Here is a 24650-nt window from a genome sequence, read left to right as displayed (position 1 = left end):
CTCCTTGGCTAATTTCCAAAGTGCCTGGCCATCAGGGTTTGTAATGTCAAAGACTCGGAGAGTTGGCTGTTATAACTTTCAGAGTACATGCACAGGCAAAAGTGAAACATTGATTCAGGGATTATAATCGTTTTTCCAGATGAGGATATATTTTATCACAGACCATTAAAATAATCCATAATAAAGGTATGTTAACTTAATGACATGGTGAGAAAACAGTCCGTGAAAAGGATCTACATTGGATATTCTGTCTCTGAAAATCATCTTTTCAGGAGTTAGCCATAAGTTGGGCTGTGATTTTAAAAAAAACACATGAGATGCAATAAAGTACTCTGTTGTCTCATAAAATTAGTCTTTAAACTATCACATTTTTTGGTCATTCATTCTGTACAATGAGAAACAACTGAATAAACATTTTCTTAAACTGAACAACACTTTATTTTCAGAAGCTTTATCTCTCATCTCTGATGTTTTGCCTTTTCTCGTGTCTTTCTACAACTACGTTTCACTCGCCCCTTTCATTTCTCATTTATTACTAGAAAATAAAGTGATGTTGCACTTATATGCATTTCTATAAGTCCAACAGATCCACACTCAACCAAGTGGACACATATTACACTCTGGAACAAATAGTGAAGGCATAATGTTAAATTATTATGTATGACTGTTCAGTAATGTATTGCAGTAGTGCAGTATCTTTTCTGGTAAATGATACCGGTGTTTTACAGTTGATCAAAATATAACCGAACCTCACAGTATTCCCATAATAATTTAATGTTAGCTGAGCTCTCAGACTATACATAGCATGTCACGTCCTCATGTGAGCGGCTCCCTCACAGTTTTGCCTGACACATTTAAGGCTTATGTAAGACAAAGCCACATTTGGGTGTTGTCATCCACAATATTGCAATATCCTGTGAATTAGCGCATGAGTTGTGATCTTTTGAATCAAAACTGACTTGATTTGTGTTTGTAAAAGGGCCTGTTATGTGTTCAGGGTCACTGTGTCTTTTCACAGTGACCCAGGTCATTTGAGTTTCCTGTTTATAAATGGGTATTAAAAACAAAAAACAAATGACTTTTTGATTTTTTTTTTTTTTGTTTTAAAATGCAAAAATTTAAAATAAGATTTTAAAAAGCTATAAACCATGATCTTCAAATCCCATCCAGGAGTTAGATCAAGATGTAGAGTGTTGCTTCCTCAACCTGCTTCTGTCATTTCCTGCCAAAGGATCTATGTGCCTGATAGACTGAAAAAAAAAGGCTCCCGAATTGCTCTATATTGACCTGATGAATTGCTGCAGGAATCATGGGTGCTGTTCTTGTGTTCAATATGCATGGCTTCAAATAAGCCCCCTCTCAGACTAACTGCATAAGTAAACCCAGTTGGGTCATTCACATAGGAACAATATGGATGTACTAATCGATCCTTGACGTTATCAATTTTCAGCTACTTTATAACCTTTGTAGGCCTTGTACTAACAGTCGGGGCATAACGCCACTGCTGTTGAGCATGGGACAGCTAGACTCCTGTTTGGATGTTAATAAACCAACCTTAAGCAAACAATATAAAGCCGTTTTTTCTGAGCAGATGTTTGTAAGTGACTGTGTGGGCATGTTGGTCAGGAGTTTTACTGGGTGTCTGCCCATCCTTAAAGTCTTAAATTTGTGTATCTAAAATTTAGGCCTTAATATGTCTTAAATTTATTTATTTAGTTTTTTTAAAGTAAGTTTGCATTAAATACGTTTATCTCAGGTATTAAATTTTGTCTTGACAGGACTATGTAATCATATGTTGTTTTTTTTCTTGCGGGACTTCAAACGTTTGAGTCGTTGTGTGTGACTCTGGATGGTTGATGCTACTGGTGGCCCCTTGCTAGTTAGCTAGAAAGCTTTTCTGCGTCTGTCCTGGGTAAGTGCAGAAGTACAGGCAGTTTGCTGTACATAGTTCGTACTTTTCTGTGGAAACACAAGGCTTAAATTGGTCTTAAAAAATCTTAAATTTGAGTTGGTGAAACCTGCAGATACACTGGTTTTAGTGCAATGTCAGAGTCCTTAAAGATATTTGGTTTTTTTTTCTATTTACTGTACTCCAGCAATAATTGAGCAATAGGTGAGGTTCATCTAAGACATATTGTGTGTCAGTCAAAGGGCAAGATAGAACTACCAGTTGTCATGCACATTTTGTTTTTAGACTAACCTGTTCTTTTTCTTTTGTGTCTCAGGATTGTGAGCAGCCATGACAAAGTCCTATGAGTTCAACTGGCAGAAGCACCTGCCTGAGTTCATGCAAGAAGGTGCCTCCTTCGACAGGTTTGATGAGGTAAACTGTGCGTTTGTTATCTGCAAATAATTATAATTGGATGAAAACATGCTTCCGAGTTTAATTATAACAGTGGACTTCAAAAATATATCTTGTTTTGGCCCCCATTTCTTCTGATGAACTTAATGAGGGCATTTAGGTAGGACATTTGACAGGCAAAGGGAAAGTGTGTCACCCACCCCAGCAGAAAGACATGCGTGTTGCCCTGCATGCACCAGGAAATCCCCTCAGTCCTCTCCATCCATGCAGCTGTCAGAGAGGGGAGGAGGATCCCTCTCAGAACACAGTGGAAAATATGAACGCGTGCGTGGAGAGCCATGATCATATCCACGGTCACGTCAATGAGAGCAATTAAAACTGGGTTGCCGTACTTTTGATGAGCATCCTCAGCGTGTTGCTGCTGTGAACTTTGAGCCAAGCAGAGGCAGAACATGATGGAACCGGCCTGAATGTTAATAAGGTCAGCTTTTCATCTCACCTCTGCTTTTTTTTTTCTTTTTCCTTAAGGACTAATTATATTCTAAAATGAGATTATTTATATCTGAAAAAAGAAAACCTGCATAAAGTTGAACTTTGTAAAGATTGCAGGGTACATTTAAGGTCGACTGAAACAACATAAACATGTCACTTATGAGGGCACAGAACCACGCTAAACAGCAAAGATAGTTTCTTTTGTTTCCACACAAAAACATTCCCCACTGACTGAAACCTCACTGAGCGACAGATGGTGGAGGCAGGTAATACGCACATGTTCTAAGTGGCCTGTTGAATTTTAATCAAACGTTCACTCTAGTCAGAATGCGGTTCCACTACTCTAATAGAGGTTCTGCCTCCCTGTTTCGACAACATTTAAGTGTTTTGAAGTACAATAGGTTTTAAATGGGTTATAGATCTGCAGTAATTACAATGTGTTTGTCTATGAGAGACATTTCAAATGTATTTTCCCTCTCCGACAGCCCACAGTCATGGAAGTGAAAGGTTAAAGAGATGGAGAGCAATTCATCATGCTAAGAGCCAAAGCGCTCCTTCCTCTGCGTATTCCTTTCATTATCTCGCTGATAGGAAATCAATCGCTGAAGATGTGGCTGGTGTTTGGTTTCTATGGGACCAGGCAGCTTCATATTGACAGCTGCTGAAGGCAGACAGTGACGGGCCAGAACTGCGAGACGCTGAAAACTCATAAGCATGGGTTTCTGGCGAATGCTTGGTCCTGTCACGGCCTCAGAGGTTTGCTGGAGAACATTAGTGAACAAACGGCATCATGGAGACCAAGAAACACAGCAGAAAGGATAGGCACTGGATACAAGTGCACGCCACACTTTCTAGATTTGTACTTTCCATTTTAAATGTAGTTTTGTGCGTACACACACACACACACTGATGTGGCATCTTGGATAGGAAAGACAGAATCCATCCATTCAGAGATGAAAGTCAAACCCTTGAATATTTGATTCCTTTTGTCATTATAAGATCTAGTTTTTCAGTCTGACTGCAGTAGCGCACCCTTTTGCCATCTCCCTCAAAGAACGGGCTACTTTGTAAAATTAAGTCCCTGTCAGCCTTAATTCAGGTGAAAGTGAATTGAAAGCTTTTAGCCGAGCTCTCAGAGGCCTCTCTGCTTCCTGGATGGAAGATTGAATGTTTTCTTCATTTTCTGGTGGTTTCAGATGACGCGCGTCAGCGAAACAGGTCAGCGGCCCATTTGTGGCCATGTATCTAATGGCAGCAGGCATCCTAAAATAATGCATTACGTGTAGATGTGCGTGTGCACTTGTGTGTGGCATTGTTCCCCATTGCTAATATTAGAAGAAGAGTGACCTCTCAGCATCGATCCCCTTCTGTTTGTTCCCCCTTTTAATCTTTTTGGCCATCTCAGATCAGAGGGGAAGGGAATACAAATGTTCATATGCTCTGCCTTTGATATTCAATATTGAAGTTATTCATATACAGGTATACTCCTATTTATATTTTCTTTATGTGAAGTGGAGCACTAATTCTACATACCAAAAGTTTACATTTGTACATCTCTTACTGTACTGATCATTTTTATCTAGATTAAACTGTCTATTTGTACAAAGTGAATGCTTTTGTGCATTATTTTAGAAGGAAAAGTTTCCACCTGTGTGTGTGTGTGTGCGCGCGTTTGTTTGTAATACCTTGTGGGGACCATTTTCCTGACATGTACTACGTTGTGGAGACCCACTGCTGCTTGTGGGGACTGAAGCCTGGTCCCCACAAGGGGAAACGCTATTTTTGGGTCAGGGGTCAGATTTAGGACTAAGGTGTGAGTTGAGTTTTGATTAGGATTAGGGTTAGGAATGTAATGGTTAGGATAAGGGTAAGGGTAAGGTTTAGGCTGTAGAAATTAATGGAAGTCAGTGGAAAGTCCCCACAAAGATAGCCACGCAAACGTGTGTGCGTAAGGTTCTTGCCTTATAGAATATATTAGGGTTTCATCCTCTTGTCTGATTGTATAAGCCTTGCAGGTTGTGTAATATGAGGCTACATCAAATGAAACTCTTTGATCAATGAAGCCTCTAATATGAAAATGCAATTCTCCTTCTCAGGACCCATACCTCTTTGAGCCCAACTGTCAGATGAAGGTGGATGAATATGGCTTCTTTATCACATGGAAGAGTGAGGGAAAGGTACAATCTTCCTCTTATCTGTCTTTCAGCTATCATTTTTTAACGTCAGGAGACACTCCAGACTCCGTCCTCAATCATAAAGCTTCTTATATTGTGTTTCGAGAAATAGTCTACCCTCCTTAAGCAGACCACACTTTGTTTCCTGAAAAAAGTAAGTCAAAAGCATAGAAAAGCCGGCAAAGTGCAGAAAGTTACAGCCTTAACTAATACAATAAAGGTATGACTTATATTTGACAGAAACAAACAAAATCCACAGTAAAGCCTTACTTTTACTACAATTTCTTTCTTAATGTTACACAGTCCTATATGTTCACTGATAAATAAGCAATTTTCTTGGCCTACGACTCTATACTATTCTGGGTATTGTTTAAAAAAAATAATCCAAATTTGACTAATTCTAATTTTAAAAGGTTATTCTTTGAGTTTAGAAAAAAATCAATCCAAATTGCCAGTTGGATTCCTGTCAAAAATATTGTAATACCTGCAAAGTCTAGGCCTCACTGACATTGCCATTGGTTCAGCAAGACGACGCTAAGCTTAGCTAAATACTTTTGTAGGTCTTGTTTTCTCTGACACAGTTTTAATTTAAATTTTAGGGAGTAACTTTTTATTAGCTTACATGTGAAGCTAAAATATGAAAATGCAGTTATTTTATTTTATTCTTAACCGATGTCTGTGTCCCGCAGGAGGGCCAGGTTCTCGAGTGTTCTCTTATCAACAGTATCCGTGTCGGTGCCGTCCCTAAGGTGAGACTTTTTGGAAAGGCAATCTTCTCACTTCTGCTTTCACTGAAACTTGCACTCTCATCCCACAACAAAGGCTTGTTTTCTCACTGCAACTCTCCTGTTTAAAACAACAAATCTGGGGAGGCCGATTTTTAAGCGGCATAATTCATGTCTAAAATTATGCTTCAGTGGCGTATTTCAGCATCGCCTAATAATCCCGACTGACTTCCCACTGATGACTTATACATAAACATTAAATATTTAACACCTCAATATTGATACAACCCTGGATGAGTTCGGCCACCGGCTGTATTTGAATCATGTTTTATTGTGTTTGTTTGACCCTAAGAGGAAAAACGAATAATGGTGCCTCTGTAATAATACGCTGCCTGAGAACCTTTGGGTTAAGGAGATCAACAGCTCACAGGTATAAGACGTTGTGTCTCTGTCGGGACGAAGAAAGGGAAAGACATCCTCGTCCTCTAATAAGGAGGTGATTCTGAAGAGACATTTTGACCAGGAGTCAGCTTGCTCCTTCACTGCATCTGGCAACCAATCAGCAAACCAGACACACACAAATATAAACCCTTAGGGTCTCTCTGTATATTAAATATTGATTCATTCGCTGCACTATTGACGCCGACTCACTATAATGTAATATTTGACTCGATTCCAACTGTATGAATTATGGATGCTGTTATTAGATGCTTCTAAACTTAGGGGTAGGGTTCCCTGCTTTATATCAATATCTGTATACAAACTCATCAAGTAGCTGAAAGTCTGCAAAAGACTGCGTAGAGAAGTGCTGCAAACGTAACCGATCGGCTGCAGATGTTTTGATGTTAACCTGTGTGTGTGGACACGTATTCAGATGCTACAGCTCGATAGCGTTGTGTTTGTTCAAATGCTGCACGGTGTTTTGTAAGTGGCAGGAAGGCGATAGCAGGGCTTCTCCACAAAGGACGGCACAGCTGTTCCAAATAATCCAATGAGGAAGAGGAGATGGATGAGATAGCCAGCTGGGATTTTAAAGCTGAAACGCCTGTTGCTGTTAATTCAATCATACAACAAATACACATTAGTTTCTCCTGCGGTGACAAAGCTGATGTCTGATTAAAACCATGAGAGGGGGACAACTGATGCTGTGATTTTCTTCTCTCATTTTTTGAGAATGGATTTTACGCTCCACTGGAAGGAGAGTCATTCCCAGCCTGTTGGTGTACTTACACTCATCATTTGGCAGTTTAATTACATATTTTAGCTATTTAGTTTTAGAGTTATTGTAAACAGTAAGGTAAAATAGGTAGCCAATGTTTGAATTTAATGCAGTTTTTCGTCTAATCCACTCAGGTTGAAAATTATGCATAGAAATATAGGCATACACCCACACAATTTGGACAAATGCCTATTTGCTGGGTGCAGAAAAACCACATGCTGCCTCGTATAATTCTGGCTGGAGATTGTACTTTCCAGGAACTGCTGGAAATTGGATTGTTGAAACTTGGATGTAGCTGAGGGTTTCCAACAGGACAATGACTGAAATGCATCAAAACTGTTTTTTGGAACGCATAATTCAGACTAACATTAAGATTTTGAATTGGTCCAAACTTCAGTGTTGTTGAAAATAAATAGCTCATAAAATCCAGATTTGTACCAGGAAACAGCCAGTTTATATTAACTCTACTAATTCTGGTAAAAGTCAGGGTTGGATGTCCAGCCAGAATTATGGCAGAAACCTGATGTTTGCTACAAAATGTATCGCTTTCAAAATAGATGTTAGTGGAGTGCATGTATATACTTGAGGTTGTGTGCATAACTTTTGGTATAGAGGAAAATATACATAAAATTCAACCTGGTGTAGCAACTTTTAATGTTTTGAAATGTGACGTTATCAACAACAACCCAATAAAATGACTGTTCAAAGTGCTTTACAGGAATTAAAAAGAAAAACAAACAAAATAACAAACCAAAGGAAAGAGCACACAATAGGCACATTAAATTACTTTTTAAGGATATCTTTCTGCCCCTTTTTGTAACTTCCTTAACTTTGCTTACCTTTGATGACGTGTACAGCACTCAGTTTGTTGATCTTTCCTTATTTTCCCAGGACCCAAAGATCCTGTCCTCATTCGAGGCCATAGGAAAGACAGAGGCCGACCTGGAGGGATGCATCATCTGCATCTGCAGTGGCACTGACCTGGTCAACCTGAGCTTCATGTTCATGGTGGCAGAGAGCCCCGACACAGCCAGGGTAAATGCATTCAGTTATTTTCAAAACCTTTGTATTACACAAACGGTGCCGATACAGGAGTGAACAAGAAACAATACGATCCTGTTTCAATTAGAAAATATAGTTGGCATCCCACCTGATCTGTATTGCATGGCACTTTGATTAATAATGCACAAAGCCAGAATTCTCTAAGGGTCACAAAGCATGTTGCTAAAAAAAAAAAACATCCTAAAGGCTTTTCAGCAGTTGGAGTGTAGCCAAAATTAATTCAGTAATCTACTGTATATAAAGGCCAAAGCAGCACCCACACAGAGTAACTATTTCATTAAGAATGAAAGGAAAGAGAATGCAGGATGATGTACATTCTCCCTCCTACACACGGCCTTGAGTCATTGTGATAAATAGACGCATTTGAGTGAATCGTTTTCTCTGTCGCTTCTCTTCTGTATCTTGTCTCAACAAGATACAGAAGAGCTTGCCTGGAGGAGCAACTTCCACCATGTTTTAGATTTTAGATGAGCTCCAACTGTCACCTACATATTTTGTGATTTTCAATTGCTACACTCTTTTATTCTCTTTTTACTACTCCAATTGTGGTTAATTAGTTTTTAAACCAGCAAAGGCAATGTTCTTTTTACATTGTTGGAGACTGTTTAATTTTGGTCTTTATGAAGAAGAGGTACCACTATATAATCTTTTTTAAAAGTCTGGCATGCCAAATCCAATTGGACTGGTTCTCATTTTTTGTTCTCTGCACTGTAGCACAGAAAAGAGAGCAATGTGGGTTTCTTAACAGAGAAAGTGATTTTGAATCCACCAGAGAATTATGAAACATCGAAGTATAAGTTCTAAACATTCATCTGATTTTTACTCAACTCAGGATAAGTGAGACATGACATGCTGTTATTTTTCAGTATTCAACCTGTGAAAAGTAGCAAATAAAGAGAAAATTGTCTGATTTAATTTCAACTAATTAGTACATTTCTAAGATGTTGTGTAAATTGAGGGTTTTTTCTTGTTTTTATTGACACAATACAATTAGGACCTTTAGTGTTTACTATTTGACCCCCCCTACAGACATTTCACTGTCTGTAGGGGGCAGCAGTGTGCTCATGTGTAATTTTTAATACGTACGCTTGGCTGTTTTCAGAAATGGATTGAGGGTTTGAGGTCGGTGATCCACAACTTTAAGGCCAACAACGTGTGTCCAATGACATGCCTCAAGAAACAGTGAGTGTATTTATGCTGTTTTTTCAGCCTCCAAATACTGGGAAACACTGTAAACCCTTTACACTGGAGTGTTTGTAGAGAAATTGATCCGCCTGCAAAGTCTATGGGCTTATACCCATGAACTCTTTTTGAACTTTTCTTTGATTGTTTTTGTTTTTGTGTGCCTTCAAATGTACTTATTTAGTTGGATGAGGATGTGTTTCTTGACCAATGTCAACGGGAAGATCCCTGTTAGAGGGTAAGAATAATTTTTATGCATTTCTGAACATGTTTCACAGTGCCTTGCTTAAGTATTTTTATTAAACTTTTAGCTATTTTTACCTTTTGTATCACTGCAGCCCTAATGTTCATTTTATTGGGAATTCATGTGACAGACCAATTCAATAGTGCAAAATTGTAAAGGTGAAGGAAAGTTGTTTCTGTATTTCAAACTGTTTTATATAAAAATGTAGATTATTGCCAATTATTTGTAGAATAGCTTAATCTAAACATTGTATGTATTATAGAGCATTTGTTCCCCAAAATATCTTTTAGGGGGTTTGAACTTTGCATAAGATATGAATATGCTTTGTAGCCCTGTTTATACCTATAGGACTGTTGTCTTGCTGGAAGATAAACCTCTGCCACAGTTTTACATTGCTTGTGTCTGAGAACTGGTTCTTTGATTTGTTACTTATAACTTTATCCTTTCCTTTTTAGTATCACAAGAACCTTTGCATCAGGGAAGACAGAGAAAGGGATCTTTCAGGCTCTGAAGGATCTAGGTCTTCCCAGTGGAAAGGTAAAAGCGAGAGCCAGGTACTTCCATTTGATCACTTCTTATGCATTGAATCTTAAAGTGTGTGGTGTTTCTGTATATGGCTGCAGAATGACGAGATTGAACCCTCAGACTTCACCTTTGACATTTTCTACGCGCTGACACAGAAGATCTGCCCTCGCACAGATATAGAGGAGCTCTTCAAGAAAATGTAAGCTGTCCTGTTTTAAACTCTCCTGCATGCTTGTTTGTGTAGCCGATATGTTCACCGGCTTTGAGCATTATCACTAGTGATGGGTCCGGCAACACCGATGCGTCGGCGCATGCGTCAAGCCCATAGACAAAACCCCGTGTCGGTGCGCGTATTGATTTTAGCAAGTCACGTGACCGATACAGGAACTGTTTCGAAATGACACTGGCGCGCCAAACTGTGTTTATAAGGAAGCGAATCTGTCAACGGGATGCATTTGCCAAAAGAATTCTTGATCTTTTACGGTACAGCGTCAACTATGGAGCCTCAAGGCAAACGAAAGGTTTCGTAGTTTGGGACCATTTTGATCTTGCATCAGAAAATTAGGTATTGGTTATCACTTCGTAGTTGTTTCATCCGGTTATTTTCAGTTTCTACTTGATCTATCTGAATCCAAATTCAGCTGAAATTGACTCTTAGTTTACTTTCATATTATGTTCCTCAGGTTAAGTGTTGCATATGTTTGACAGAATTGTCTTATTTAAATAAATCCACCTCTTCGATGCTGAGGCATTATAGGGCCAGGCATCAGAATGAAGTCCCAGATACACCTAGCATAAACTCAGGTATACAGCCATTCTATAAATTACTGTTGCTTTTCATAAATCATTTCATATAAATGTATTGTTTACTCCATATTTTTCTACAGCAGCAGAAGTTGTCAAAAAAGCGTAACAAACAAAATTTCAAAATGTTGGACAAACTTATTTTTTTGAATGAAAATTTGTGGAACCCCTCCCCCCCAGTCCACAAGCATCCTCATTCCATACATGTTCACTTAAATTTTCATCACTTGGTACATGTTCACATTATTTATTGACTGTATCGAAGAATATCAAATATATTTTGAATTTAACTGAAGATATGACATAATACAATATATAGTATACAATAAAATACAATGACTTAAATCTTACTGTATAGACCAGGTTATCAAATCAGTCTGTCAACTATGTTGCCTGTAGGGATTTTTAATGTCCAGCAGGTGTCAGTATTCAGCAACACAGTATCGACACAGTATCGATACAGTTTTGCTATGGGTCGATACGCTTCATGACGCCTCATTTACCCAGCACTAATAATCAGGAATAGAATGGATCAACAGAAAAATAAAAAAATATCACTTTGTTGTTTCAATAATCTACTCTAAAATAAAAGTGAGAACTGTTAGGTGACATTGGGTATGATTTGGATAAATGTTTCTGCTCCTGCTACACTAACTACGCCTGGACAGCCTAACCTGCTTTCAGTTCAGCACTGAATTAGGATCAACCTACTGGCAACCTTCAAACATAAAGAGATATGTTTAACAAATTTGGACTAAAAGTGTAACACAAAACACTTTCTAATTTTAACTGACTGTGTGGATGAGTGTGTGGATGTCCGTTTTAAGAGTTATAACAATATTTTTTCTTTTCCAATAATTCCTTTGCAGCAATGGGAACAAAACAGATTATTTAACTGTAGACCAGTTAGTCAGCTTTCTGAATGAAGTAAGCTCTTTATCATTCATTAACTTCTTTGTGTATTTGGCTTCAGCCAGCCCCTCTCTGCTGCCCTCCCACCCCGCCTCCTCTTCCCTTCCTGCTGTGGATAGAAGTTGCCCTCCATCGGCCATCTTTAAAACCCAATTAAACAACATTCAGCTTGCCTGGAGGGGCAACTTCCACCAGCTACCAAACTCTGCATGCCCCCTCTCGTCCCGTTCCTCCTGCTCTCCCTTAGCGAGGTTTGCCTCCCATTGTCTGATTGGTGTTGTCATGACAACAGGAGGAGAGGTTTCCATCCTGTTGCGTCCGGCTTGGTTCGTCTCGCTTCCTGCTGTGTGTCTGTGTTTTGCGGCCGTCCTCCTGTGTGTGGCTGAATACCTGCTTGTTGCATCTGCTGTCCAGTCATGTCTGTGCTGCTCCATGCTCTGGACTCAGCTGGATTCATTCCCACTTTGCCTACAAGAATGTGCTCTGTCACTGTAACGTCTTGTTAGAGCTGCTTTCAACCCTTCCAGCACATATGACTGCCTTGTTATGAATCATTTTTAACTCTGCACTTATTTTTGTAGCGATTGGTTTTGCCCTACGATCTAAATGCCATCCTGTTGAAGACATGCTAGTGTTAGAAATATCTGAAATTGAAGTCAGACGTTCTCCAAGCATTTGCACAAAATTAATCCTTGATATGAATTGAGTTTTAAATTCTACTGAAAGTGTTGACATGCATGGTAGTTTCAAGTTTTTTAAGAAGCGTTTGTTGGGAGGAACTGGATGTAACGTACATGTGATGTACACCTGTGCTCGTGTCTTGCTCTGTAGAACCAACGTGACCCGAGGTTAAATGAGATTCTGTTTCCATTTTACGACCCCAAAAGAGCCATGCAGATCATTGAGAAATATGAAAGGGACGAAGAGCTGAAGAAAAAAGGTAAGAGCAATATATGAATGAAATCTGGAGACAGACTTTTCTTTGCCTCTGCTGCCATCTGCCTGTGTAATCTTGAATCTACAGAAACAGGTATTTATTGAATTTAAACCTGGCTAATTTATTACAATCACAAAGTCATCTTCATCTTGTCTTCCTCCTCCTAGGCCGCATGTCGAGTGACGGGTTCTGTCGCTACCTAATGTCAGACGAAAATGCTCCGGTGTTCCTGGACAGACTAGAGCTGTACCAAGACATGGATCAGCCTTTGGCTCATTATTTTATCAGCTCCTCCCACAATACATACCTGACAGGAAGACAGTTTGGAGGGAAGTCATCAGTGGAGATGTACCGCCAGGTCCTGCTATCTGGATGCAGGTATTACACAGAGGCACAGTCTAATCATAATGAATAGGCATGTTTATTTGCCTATAAAATATAAGAATAAGCATTTTCTGATTCAGAGTCTGAATTTGATGCATTAAAATTAATGCCATGTATTGATTTTACATTAGCTTTGAAAAAAATGAAGAGCCCACTCCACTGCAATGAACCCCACTGAAAACCACCTGGTCATTCCACCAAATATTGATTTCTGAACTCTTCCTGAGTTAAAACATTAATATTGTTTCTAAATTAATATGAACTTGCTTTCTTTGCATTCTTTGAGGTCTGAAAGCACTGCATCTTTTTTGTTATTTTCACCATTTCTCATTTTCTGCAAATAAATACTAAATTTTGGCTTGGAATTTCAGACACTTCAGTAATTCATGGAATAAAAGTAAATTCAGAGTAACTGATCATTTTTAGTGGTCTCTTCATTTTTTCCAGAGCTGAACTGCAGTTTGCTGAAGTGCTATGCTAATGCTAGTATGTTTACTCTGTTTTCAGAATGACTTGATAGTTTATTTTATACAGCTCCTGTCAGTCATTCATAAACACAACTTGTAGAAAAAGTTATTGTTCTTCATAAACTGCATTGATATAAAATGAGCTAAAATCTGGTTATGCATGTACATAATGTCCTGTTTATAATTTGTAATGGGTCCATTGTGCAATCTGAGTACTTCAGAAAGATTTCTATTTGCTTACTAATCAGATGTGTGGAGCTAGACTGCTGGGATGGCAAAGGGGAGGACCAGGAACCCATCATTACTCATGGCAAGGCCATGTGCACAGACATCCTGTTCAAGGTAAATCCCCACAGCAGTGGAGAACCTGCTAATATATTCAAGAGTCAGTTCTGTTCATAGATGGGTCCCTCTGCTTTTTGGAAAAAACAGAAGCTGTGACAACCTGCTTTAACAAATCCTGGCATTTTAAGCTAAGAATTTACTGAATAGGTTTGCGCACTTGTGCTCTGCCCATTAATTGGGGCCTGCCACAGCAATGCATAGGAGAGATGTTCTCTCCTATTTCGAGTAATCATAGCGACGCAATTAGCGAAAAACGAGCCAAATTCAAATCAAAACAAATTCTGACCGTCACCGTTTTGTGTCCGATTCAAAACAGAGATAGAATTTTGTCTCCCCCTCTGTGTCTCACTAACACATGACAGTTTTCAGAGGATTAATTACCATAGCAACAGAACACTGAAGAGATGTAGAGAACTACAGAGAACACTGAGTTCCTACAGAGAAGGCAGAGCTACTTTGGCGGAACGCTTACTACAGACAAGTATACATGTTTTATATTTTACCACCAATGCAAAAAAAAAAAGTATATTTTCACTTTTCTGCAAAATTCACCAACTGCACAATTCTTGTTAAGTATATGTAGTGTAAGATAATTAGTATTTCAGAAGAGCAGAATAAATCCTATGTTTTTTGAGCAAAAGTATTTGTTGCTTAGCTGTTGCTAAGAGATTAGCTTTTTTTCTGGTAATGAACTGCCACGAAGTATAAATCAGATTTTTGCTTTTGTGTTGAATGTCAGTTCTATAACACATTCACCATCAACGATTAAAAAAAAAAAAAATTTACTTTTCTGAAAATTTGACCAACTGCACAATTCTTGTTAAGTAGCATAAAATAAGTAGTATTTCAAACAAGCAGAAGTAATATTGTTTTTTGAACAATAACAATATTTCTTGTTAATCTGTTGCTAAGAGATGAGCGCGTTTTCTGGTAACCAAGTGCCACAAAGTAAACATCTGAATTTTACTTTTGCAAAATTTACCAACTGTAAATTTCTTGTCTACGCAGATAAAGACTATTTCAAAAGAGCTTATGTTTTATACAAAATAATTACTTTAGTGTTTAGAGATTAGCGTTTTTTCCTGGTAACGAACTCCCATGAAGTATAAATCAGATTTTTACCTTTTTGTTGAATATCTGTTCTATCATATATTTACCACCAATGACAAAAATAAATCCCTTTTCTGAAAAATTCACCAACTGCACAATTCTTGATAAGTTAGTATACGATAAGTGGTATTTCAGAAGAGCAGAAGAAATGTTATGTTTTTTTTAAAAATAGCAGTATTGTTTTGTTAATCTGTTGCTGAGAGATGAGCTCGTTTTCTGGTAACCAAGTGCCATGAAGTAAATATCTGATTTTTACTTTTTGCAAAATTTAATAACTGTTAATTTCTTGTGTCTAAGCAGATAAGCAGTATTTCAAAAGAGCTTATGTTTTATAAACATTAATTAATTTGGTTTTAAGAGATGAATTGTTTTTCTAGTTCACTTTTTTGAAAATTTCACAGTTGTTAATTAGTACAAGTTAAATAGTATTTCAAAAGAGCAGAAGAAATCTTATGTTTTTTGAACAATAACAATATTTGTTGTTAATCTGTTGCTAAGAGATGAGAAAGTTTATGGTAACCAAGTGCCACGGAGTAAATGTCTGATTTGTACTTTTGCAAAAGTAAAAATCAGAAGGCAGTGCACTAACATTAGCGCAAACATTTTCCTAGCCTTTTCCCTAAAAAAAAGCTTTTTAGCTATTTTTAAAATTTATTATCCATGTTTAGCACACTGAATGGAGGAAGTCATTGTAAGACAACATGCTAGTGATACCCTACGTGCCACTGGCAGCATTTATGCTAACATTAACATTTTGGCTAATTTTAGCTTCTACATTAATTTTAACATACTGAATGGTGTTAAGTCCATGTTTTTTCAACATACTTGTGACTCTCCACATGCTATTGAGTACATTGTAGCTTACTTTAGCATTAATGCTAATTTTTAGCATCAGTAAGCTGGATTCCAACCGACGGGCACACTTTGGCAGGCCCCGTTTAAATTTCTTCAGAAGGTTTTTTGTTTACTATATCCTCCAGATGATTTAGTATAACATAGAGATCCACTTTTGTCACATGCATAACCAGTTGAACCCAGATAACTACTTCTACTTCTGTAAAACTACACATAACCTTTTTACTGACTGACATCATATCGGATTAAACTTTTCCTGCTTTAAGTTAGGATTACCAAACATATTTTGTTTGATAAATAAATATCTGTTTTCTTCACAAATATCTGGTTTTGGCCATCATAAAAGTATGTATGAAACCAGCCAAGCTCACAAAGACTTTCAAATGATGTGCACAAAGAAGAGCAGAGGATTCAGAAGAGAAATAAGTGCTGTTTTCTGTCTTATTATAGCTGTCTGCCACCTTGTGCTCATACTGTGAAACTGCATATCCTAACTCCTTTATGTCTCTTTTTATCCCCACAGGATGTGATCCAAGCAATCAAGGAGACGGCATTTGTCACATCTGATTATCCTGTTATTTTATCCTTTGAAAATCATTGCAGGTACACTGTCCATTAATGTTTTTAACATATCTACTGTAATAACATGTCAGTTTATTCACTGTATTTTATTTTTGTTTATTTCCAGTAAAATACAGCAGTATAAGATGGCTAAGTACTGTGAGGAGCTCTTTGGCGACCTTCTTCTCAGGCAGCCTCTGGAGAACTACCCAGTAAAGTTTTCCTCTTTCTCTCACTGAAATTTCTTCCCACTATATAAAACAAGCAGCCATACAATTGGGATTGTGTCATGTCTCTCTCTGCCTGTCTTCAGATGGATTCTGGGCATCCCTTACCTTCACCAAATGACCTGAAGAGAAAAATTCTAATAAAGAATAAGCGGTTAAAACCTGAAGTGGAGCAGAGTATGTATAACGTACAGACGCATGACTTCATCCTCAAGTGATGTTAAGTTTGGAAACTATAAACATTGTGAATGTTTGACACAGGGCAACTTGAAGCTTTAAAGAAGCACATGGAGGCCGGTGAGACCAACACTCCTGCTATCATTATGGGAGAAGAGAATGAAGACGATGCAGAGAACGGTCAGCTGAATACAGCTTTAACTGTTTTTGTGTAAACTGATCAATTGGACAGGCATAGTCAATATATTAGATATAACTGATTATCTTGGCCATAAAAGTTATATTCAGCTTCTAATGATGTAGTTGAGTAGCTGTTTCAGTCACATAATATACAACTGCAATAATTCTTTTGTGCAATGTACCAATACCACATGCAGCAATACTGCCCCACAGCATCCTGCTTCCCCTTCCATGCTTGTTACAGTATTCTAAGGTTTATAGCCTCACCATTGCTCTTAAAAAATATTTGCCTTGTCTGAGTATAAAATGCTTCTCCAGAATGTATTTAAGTCAGTTTAGCTTGTATGTCTTGGTTTTTTACATTTTTATTTTTTTGAGTTATACAACAATTTGTAGCACTGAAATTTAATTAATACATTTATAGCCATGTTAATTGTATGTTCCCTTCTGACCAGCACTGTTCTCCGAGAAAAATGTCTGATTCTGTGTAAAAGATAAACTCCATATAGCTAATTTGTTTCTTAAAAGAAAAGGGGCTGACATACATTTGAGTAACTGTAAGATTTTTTTTAATACTACTGTATGTTTCTTGGTATAGGGGAAAAAGAAGCTGAAGATAAAGATTTGAATTCAGAGGCTCCCAGCATTCTGTCAGAAGTCACCAGTGACAAAGAGACGAACAGCGTTTCCCAGAGTAACGCCATCAGCTCTGGAAAAGAGGAAGAGCGCAGCAACAGCATCAAAAAGGTCAGTCTGTAGTCTGAGGATCAGACTTGGGCAAAAAGCTGTTTGTAGTTTGCACTTTTCAGATAATGCAATTACATACTTTCAGATCATTTTGTGTACAGTGAGACCAAAATTAAATTGTACAAAAGCAAAAACAATTAGCTTAAACATTTACGATGTTACTCTTCTTAGGATTTTTTAACATACCTGCAACTATCGTACAACATGCCTGTCTCAAGATTTGTGTGCTTTTGACTGATTTAGAAAATAATGCATATTAAGTTAATAGCATTAAACAATATTTAGATAAACTATTTTTTTCTTCCTCACCTGAATGTTGACAAATTTATGTTGTAGAATCAAAATTTTTCAATATTGATTTTGTTTTCTGTCAGTTTTTGATTGATTTGACAAACATTTTTCTCAATTTGATTATTTTCCGATGTTTCACAGTAAGCTTTTGCATTTATCAAACACTACAAAATCTAATTCAAATTAAGGACCTACTGCTTTGGAATAAAGTTGTCTAAAAATTGGAAGAAAAAATGTGTTAAATATATTGACTTAATTTAAACGCCAACTGAATTACTTTGTGTATACAATTCAAGACAAATCGCTTAATTTCTGATTCATGTTTGTCAAAATGGAAAGAACAAATGATACACAGATTATACAGCTTTATGCTGTTTTTTATAGTTTAATTTCCCAAATTTTTATTTTGAAAGCAGGTGTTCACATTTCAGTGCAGAATAGTAGCCAATAGTGGGAAGGAGATCACATTTATGTTAAATTATTCATGAGGTACAAAAACAAATATCCATTGACTGCATCTTGAAAATATCATTAAAACGCATCGTGTGTTTCCTGCCTCGGACATCCTCAGTTTTAGTTCAGGCAAACATTACATGAAGTTGCAGCAAATGATGTTGATAAATATTTCTAATGAAGTCAGATTAGCCATATTTGTAAAAATCACAGGGCTCCTCATGATTGGACCTTTTTTTCCCCCAGGTACCTGATGACGAGGTCACAGAGATTTCTGAAGCAACAGACGCCACAGATATCTCTGAGGCATCTGATCAAGATAACAAGAAGGCAAGGACCCGCCGATGTTTCTCCTTACTCTGTAGAAATCTTTGGAAGATATTTATGTACGCCGTAAGTAATTTGTAACTATTCCTCTGTTGTGTGCAGGGCGGAGACGTGGCAGAGGACTCTGAGGAGGCTCTAATAGCGCAATATAAATATGAGTCAGCCACCACAAATATCCACCCGTATCTCTCAGCTATGGTCAACTATGCACAGCCGGTGAAGTTCCAGAGTTTTGATGTTGCAGAAGGTGAGGATCATTACAGTTTTTCCCTCTTCTACAGGTTAGTTTTCTGTACACTGATGTGGAGAGCAGATAAACAGCCTCAAAGTCCAAGGCAAAGAGCCTGATTTGACTATTTCTGGTCCTATTTTGTGTGTTTCAGAGAGGAATATCCACCACAACATGTCATCCTTTAATGAGTCAGTGGGCCTGGGCTATCTGAAGACCAATGCCATCGAGTTTGTCAAGTATCCTTTGAGCCACTGAGATTACTGCTCCTTTAGATTTGAAAAACTTAGTGGACACACCTTATGATATCATGATCAGCCCTACTAAGAACACCTTTATTCTTTAAACTACATAAAGATCTCATAAATCACTAGTTCCTGATGCACTACAGCTGCATATTTTTCTGTGTTTTCTGTTCAAACAGAACATGCAGCGTCTCAATCTTTATGTCTTGCTAAGTTAAGTTGGTTTGTTCGACCATCTTGTGCATTTTCCATCGCTGTTACAGACATTCACACATTTTTAATTACACCCCCCACACACACTTACATGTGCAGAAACACACATGCTCTCCTTCCTTTTTTTTAATCCCTTTTGAAATTTTCCTGAGCATCAGTGCAGCTACAACAAGCGTCAGATGAGCCGTATCTACCCCAAAGGAGGCAGGGTGGACTCCAGTAATTACATGCCTCAGATCTTCTGGAACGCAGGCTGCCAGATGGTCTCCCTCAACTTCCAGACCCCAGGTACCACAGCATGCAACATGGGACTTCTGACCTCTCCCTCTCTTGCACACACGTGTGTATTTAATGTGTTCCCGAAATATAGAAAAGCACCTCTGATCTTATGGTATCTTATGCACATGTTGTGGTTGAAGGAGGATATGCTAATTAGCTGCTAAAGATGATAGAAAGGAATAAGAGGGTGATATGCACTCAGTTTGAATTAAATCTGTTTGATAATACTTTTTGTTCAGACTTCACATGTAAACTAATGTTTTATGCTGCATGTTATTTATCATATGTACTGTCAACATTATCGCATTCACATATATCACATTACTTGATTTTCAGTGCCTTGACTTTTCATTTTGCTGCATTACAACCACAAACTTAGACAATACAGTGAATAACTGAAATGGAAGAAAAACAACAAGATTTCTGATCCTTATTTATCAAAAAAATAAGTTAAAAGGTGCCACATATGTATATAAGCCCGCTTTACTTTTATACCCCTGAATAAAATCTATTGTAGCTAATATTACTCTGTTTTTTTATGAAAGAGTGGGAAAAGGTAAATTGTCTGAAGAAAACCTTAAGAAGTTCTGTTTCACTCCTAGTGGTGGCAGTATCATGCTGTGGGGAAGCTTTTCTATACAAGCAACAGAGGACCTGGTCAGTTAATAAACAGAACTAACACATAAAAAAAAAGTGGCATTTAGATGATGCATGTCTCTTGATGTGCAAAGCTTCACTGTAATTGCAGTAAAATGTGTTCCTTCAAAATAGTCACTCAGGGAGGGTGAATACAAACAGATGCTGTAGAGTCCATGGTTAAAAATGAAAACCCAAATATAATTTTACTTCCACTTCACAATTATATGTTAATTTGTTTCAGTCTCCTACAAAAAATCCTGCTGAAAATTCTTGAAGTTTGTACTTGCTACATGAGAAAATGTGGAAAAGTTCAAGAGGAGAATTTTACTTTGCATCAGACTGTCAAGTTTTTCATTTTCTTGTTACATGAATCAATATGCAGGTTTCAGGTTTACATTCCTAACTAGGAAGAACTATAGGGCAAGCAGTGTTTTGTTTGAGTCTCTTGTGCAAATATTTATACAACCAACCTGCTGACACTTTATATATTAGCCTTGTCTCCACAGTCGCTCCTGTTTGTTTTTCAGCTTTTGACTGTGCAAGTCTTTTATGAAACTAACATGTTTAAATTGTGCACAAACACATATATAATGTGAGTTACGCCTATTGAACAGCAGCTGCTGCTCTGTAACTCAAAGCAAAAGCGGCTTGACCATATGGGCCGCTGTATGCAGGGCATGTGCAAGAGCTGGAGGCCTTTTACACAGGAGGCGGAGCTCTTGGAAGTAGATTATTTAAGAGCAAAGATGTTAAAGAAATAAATGTCTGCTTTTCAGCCAAAAACCTAAAACATTTGCCAGTACTCTAATTTATTGTTTGCATGTTGGGTTTTTACCTTCAGAATTTTAGATTTGTTGTGGTTCTAATGTAAGAGCTTGCTATTAAAATCTATTCTTTCTCCTCTATGCTCTTTCAGATCTGGCCATGCAGCTGAACCAAGGAAAGTTTGAGTACAACGGCTGTTGTGGGTGAGAGCAGCCCCCTCCCCCCTCCACCTCCCTCTCTCTAAGGCTCATCAATTACAACTTGTCACATCTCATTACTTATTGCCAGTAGCTACTACTTGCCCCTGAGAGCCAATAAGTGCTTTGGAAAAGGATGCTCCCTTTCACTTGTCTCTGAATTCATTTACATCTTCCTCCTCCCATTGCTGTCTCCATTCCTCGGCTAATACTGTCCCTGAGGGCAGGGATTGTACTGCTAATACTAGAAATGTCATCTGTGAGGAGAGCAGGGCATTTGCAGACAACTATCATTATTAATATTTTCTAATGTGGAGTGTCTAATGATTTTTTCTCTCTGATATTGGTAGAAATGTGTGATTTTCAAAATATTAGTATTCAGTGAGTTTACCCATAGGTGATTTTGTTGTTCCTGTGCTCAGGTACCTGCTGAAGCCAGACTTCATGCGTCGGTCAGACAGGACGTTTGACCCTTTCTCTGAGACGCCGGTGGATGGCGTCATTGCAGCAACCTGCAGCGTCCAGGTTAGCCCATCAGAATACTGGCGGCTGTTATTACAACAGGAACAGCAGCATGTTTATTATTTTTATCCTCACTAACATTTCTTTGTAAAAAGCTGCATTAAGTTGTGTTTTCCTGCTGAATTTCAGGTGTTCTCAGGACAGTTTTTGTCTGACAAAAAAATTGGCACATACGTTGAAGTTGATATGTACGGCTTGCCTACGGATACAATTCGGAAAGAGTTCCGCACACGCATGGTGATGAACAATGGACTGAATCCAGCCTACAACGAAGAGCCCTTTGTTTTCAGAAAGGTATGAAGCAAGACATGAGAGGGAAGCAATAATAGATACTGTCATTCTAGAATTAGTTTGCATTGTTCTTGCAAAGACTTGTATTAACTTTTTCTGTCCATTTTTAAAATATAAATCAAAAGGTTTTCTATCAATTTACTCCTGATCCACTATTTTAGATCAGCCCACTACATCCATGAATTCAGTTTTTGTAAACTCTTCATCTCCCACTAGTACATAAAATCCAGCACCTTACGCATGCAGACTTGTCCAGTTGTGATCTTTTCTCGCTGCTAAATATATCACAACCATCATACATCACAACCATCACAACTATCACAACAGTGGTATTATTACAAATTGAAAGGAGGGTGTTGAGGAAAATGATTATTCTTAGTGTTTAATACAGTTAATCTCACGGCATGTGGAAAAAAGGTATATTTGACACTCTTATTTTGAATCAGACAAACAGGGGTCAAAATGCAGATCACTCAAATGGGGCCTCTCGCTGAGGCCAGAGCACAGAGCCATAAAATTAGCATTCTTGCAGGCAGTGGGGGAGACCTGCCAGAGGCCAGCATTTGGGATGGTGTAAAATTAATGCAAAATAGAAGATTGAAACCCCTAACATTTAATTTCTAAATATTAATACCATGTTTTTACTGAAGATTGTATTATTCCATTTTTAAACTACAAAATGATGAATGTATTTGAAAACTGTATTATCTGTGACAATATTAGAAGCAAATGGAAATTGTTACAATGAAATGTTTTGTTTACTATTAGAAAATTGCTCAGGATTTATGCTAAATGGGGTTTTGTGAAGATAACCTTTCCTTGAACCAAATTACTGGATTTAAGTTTGTCCTGAGAATTTATGTAAGGAGAGATAACGGGAGAGACTCCGGATTCCACAGGTATCTGTGAAATCTTATCTTATGTTTTTCTTTACCCAAATGACCATAGAAACCAGGAGGCCAGGATGCAGCTGTTGGCTCTTTTGTTGAACCAGAGAGCAAATGGCCTTTGATCTTTGGCGTAAATTAGGGGGAGTTCTAAGTTTTTCTGAGTGTCCAAGGTAGCTCCCAGTTGGTCAACCAGAGGTACGCCTTCTTTGCATATATTAAAGTAAGGAAACACCCACTCAGTATAAAATTTCAAGTAGCGCTAAAAAATAGAGAGAACGGGGCCCCTATTTTTTGCCTTTTTGTCTGTGTTTCGTGTTTTGTCTGTCTTCCCCTTGTCTGTCTTTATTTTTATGAGAAAAATGCATATCTTTGTATCTCTGCAGCTTTGTTAACTGATTCATGCGTTGTTTGTATGGATTAAACTCTGTGATCTGTGACGTCAACGCGCTTTGTTATGGTTTTACTTTCTAGCTGCAGCGCGGCTCGCCGAGAGGACCCGGGTTTTAAGGAAGAGACGAGCCAAACGATTTGTCTAAAGTTAATAATAATATTTCTTCCTTTACAAGGGGAAGAATGAAGAAAGGATTGGCTTACATATGAATGCAACATTTACGCAATGCGAGAGCGCATAAATACAAATAGTTCATATCCAGACCTTGAAAATCCTCCAATTCACAGTATTATATTAGCAAATCAATGAATTTTTAGGGGATTTTGTGATGAACCAAAACAAAATGGTTCATAATTTTGTAATAGAAGGGATCAGCGCAGGGGTTTTAAAAGTGTTTTTGCAAATAAACTTCCTAAAAGCTTGAGCTGATCCTGATCTGGGTTGTCCTCCTGTTGGACGGTAAACCAACCCCATTAGCAAACCTTTTGCAGGCTTCAATAGTCTTTATTTCTAGTATCCTAAAACAACGCTGTGGGGCAAAATGTGAGGTGTACATTAGTTTGTGTCTGAGCAAAGATGAAGATGGAAATGAGGATAAAATAAATGACATACAAAAATAGAAAGAAAAAAATAATTACAGATAAAGAAGAGAAACAAGAAACTGAAAGAGTTGAGACAGAAAGCCATGGAGTAATGTGTAGATAATAGTGCTGCTCTCAGCAGAATAGGAAGTCTCTCAGCCATGACTGTGACTCCAGCTTTCTAACACACACCATCCATCAAACCCTGCCGCAGTGCTGCTTTACTCTCTCCTTCGCACGCCCACACACACTTACACACTGCTATCAAAGCAGGGACATCACACCAGAAGCTGCTGCCGGGTCTCTCCTTTCCCGTCCACGCTTACAAATGCCTGCAGATGCTGCTGTACATTCAGTGCTTACATACTGCTGTCAAGATGACTGAGCAAACCGTACACATCAGCAGTACTCATACTGTGTCAATGGAAATGCAAGCTTACACACACATGACGCCTCCAACCCTTGATCTCCAGCTTCATCTCCTTTGTATCTATTTATCCTCCCTTTTATGAGCAGTTATCTCCCAACACAGAACCAGTTAACACATTTATTCCCTAGTTGTTGTTTTTTCTAAAGACACACTGATCACAACACATGGCCTCATCGGTAGTGCACTGCTCTCCATCTCTTCATGTAATGTCCCCAGTTTCATCCTTGACTCACTACTTTAACTTAAGTTTGGCTGCTTGATTTTGTTCACTATTTG

General features: G+C 38.0%; 1 protein-coding gene across 3 annotated transcripts in view; it reads left to right on the top strand.

The window, feature by feature from the left end:
• Window positions 1–24650, top strand: part of plcb4b (phospholipase C, beta 4b) — a 67461-nt gene that overhangs the window by 35920 nt on the left and 6891 nt on the right. For all 3 annotated transcript variants that reach the window (XM_028040281.1, XM_028040279.1, XM_028040280.1), the window contains 24 exons: window positions 2226–2323; window positions 4891–4971; window positions 5658–5717; window positions 7804–7947; window positions 9077–9156; window positions 9341–9394; window positions 9856–9937; window positions 10024–10124; window positions 11599–11656; window positions 12473–12581; window positions 12746–12956; window positions 13678–13771; window positions 16263–16342; window positions 16428–16512; window positions 16614–16704; window positions 16789–16884; window positions 17483–17631; window positions 18622–18705; window positions 18805–18949; window positions 19086–19170; window positions 19553–19677; window positions 21224–21275; window positions 21692–21794; window positions 21921–22085. In XM_028040281.1, coding sequence (XP_027896082.1) covers window positions 2240–2323; window positions 4891–4971; window positions 5658–5717; window positions 7804–7947; window positions 9077–9156; window positions 9341–9394; window positions 9856–9937; window positions 10024–10124; window positions 11599–11656; window positions 12473–12581; window positions 12746–12956; window positions 13678–13771; window positions 16263–16342; window positions 16428–16512; window positions 16614–16704; window positions 16789–16884; window positions 17483–17631; window positions 18622–18705; window positions 18805–18949; window positions 19086–19170; window positions 19553–19677; window positions 21224–21275; window positions 21692–21794; window positions 21921–22085 — 2418 coding nt within the window. In that variant the 5' untranslated portion in view covers window positions 2226–2239. The remainder of the gene's footprint in view (window positions 1–2225; window positions 2324–4890; window positions 4972–5657; window positions 5718–7803; window positions 7948–9076; window positions 9157–9340; window positions 9395–9855; window positions 9938–10023; window positions 10125–11598; window positions 11657–12472; window positions 12582–12745; window positions 12957–13677; window positions 13772–16262; window positions 16343–16427; window positions 16513–16613; window positions 16705–16788; window positions 16885–17482; window positions 17632–18621; window positions 18706–18804; window positions 18950–19085; window positions 19171–19552; window positions 19678–21223; window positions 21276–21691; window positions 21795–21920; window positions 22086–24650) is intronic.

This window comes from Xiphophorus couchianus, chromosome 15, assembly GCF_001444195.1.
Source record: "Xiphophorus couchianus chromosome 15, X_couchianus-1.0, whole genome shotgun sequence".
Taxonomy (NCBI): domain Eukaryota; kingdom Metazoa; phylum Chordata; class Actinopteri; order Cyprinodontiformes; family Poeciliidae; genus Xiphophorus; species Xiphophorus couchianus.
This window is presented reverse-complemented; position numbering and strand designations above follow the sequence as displayed.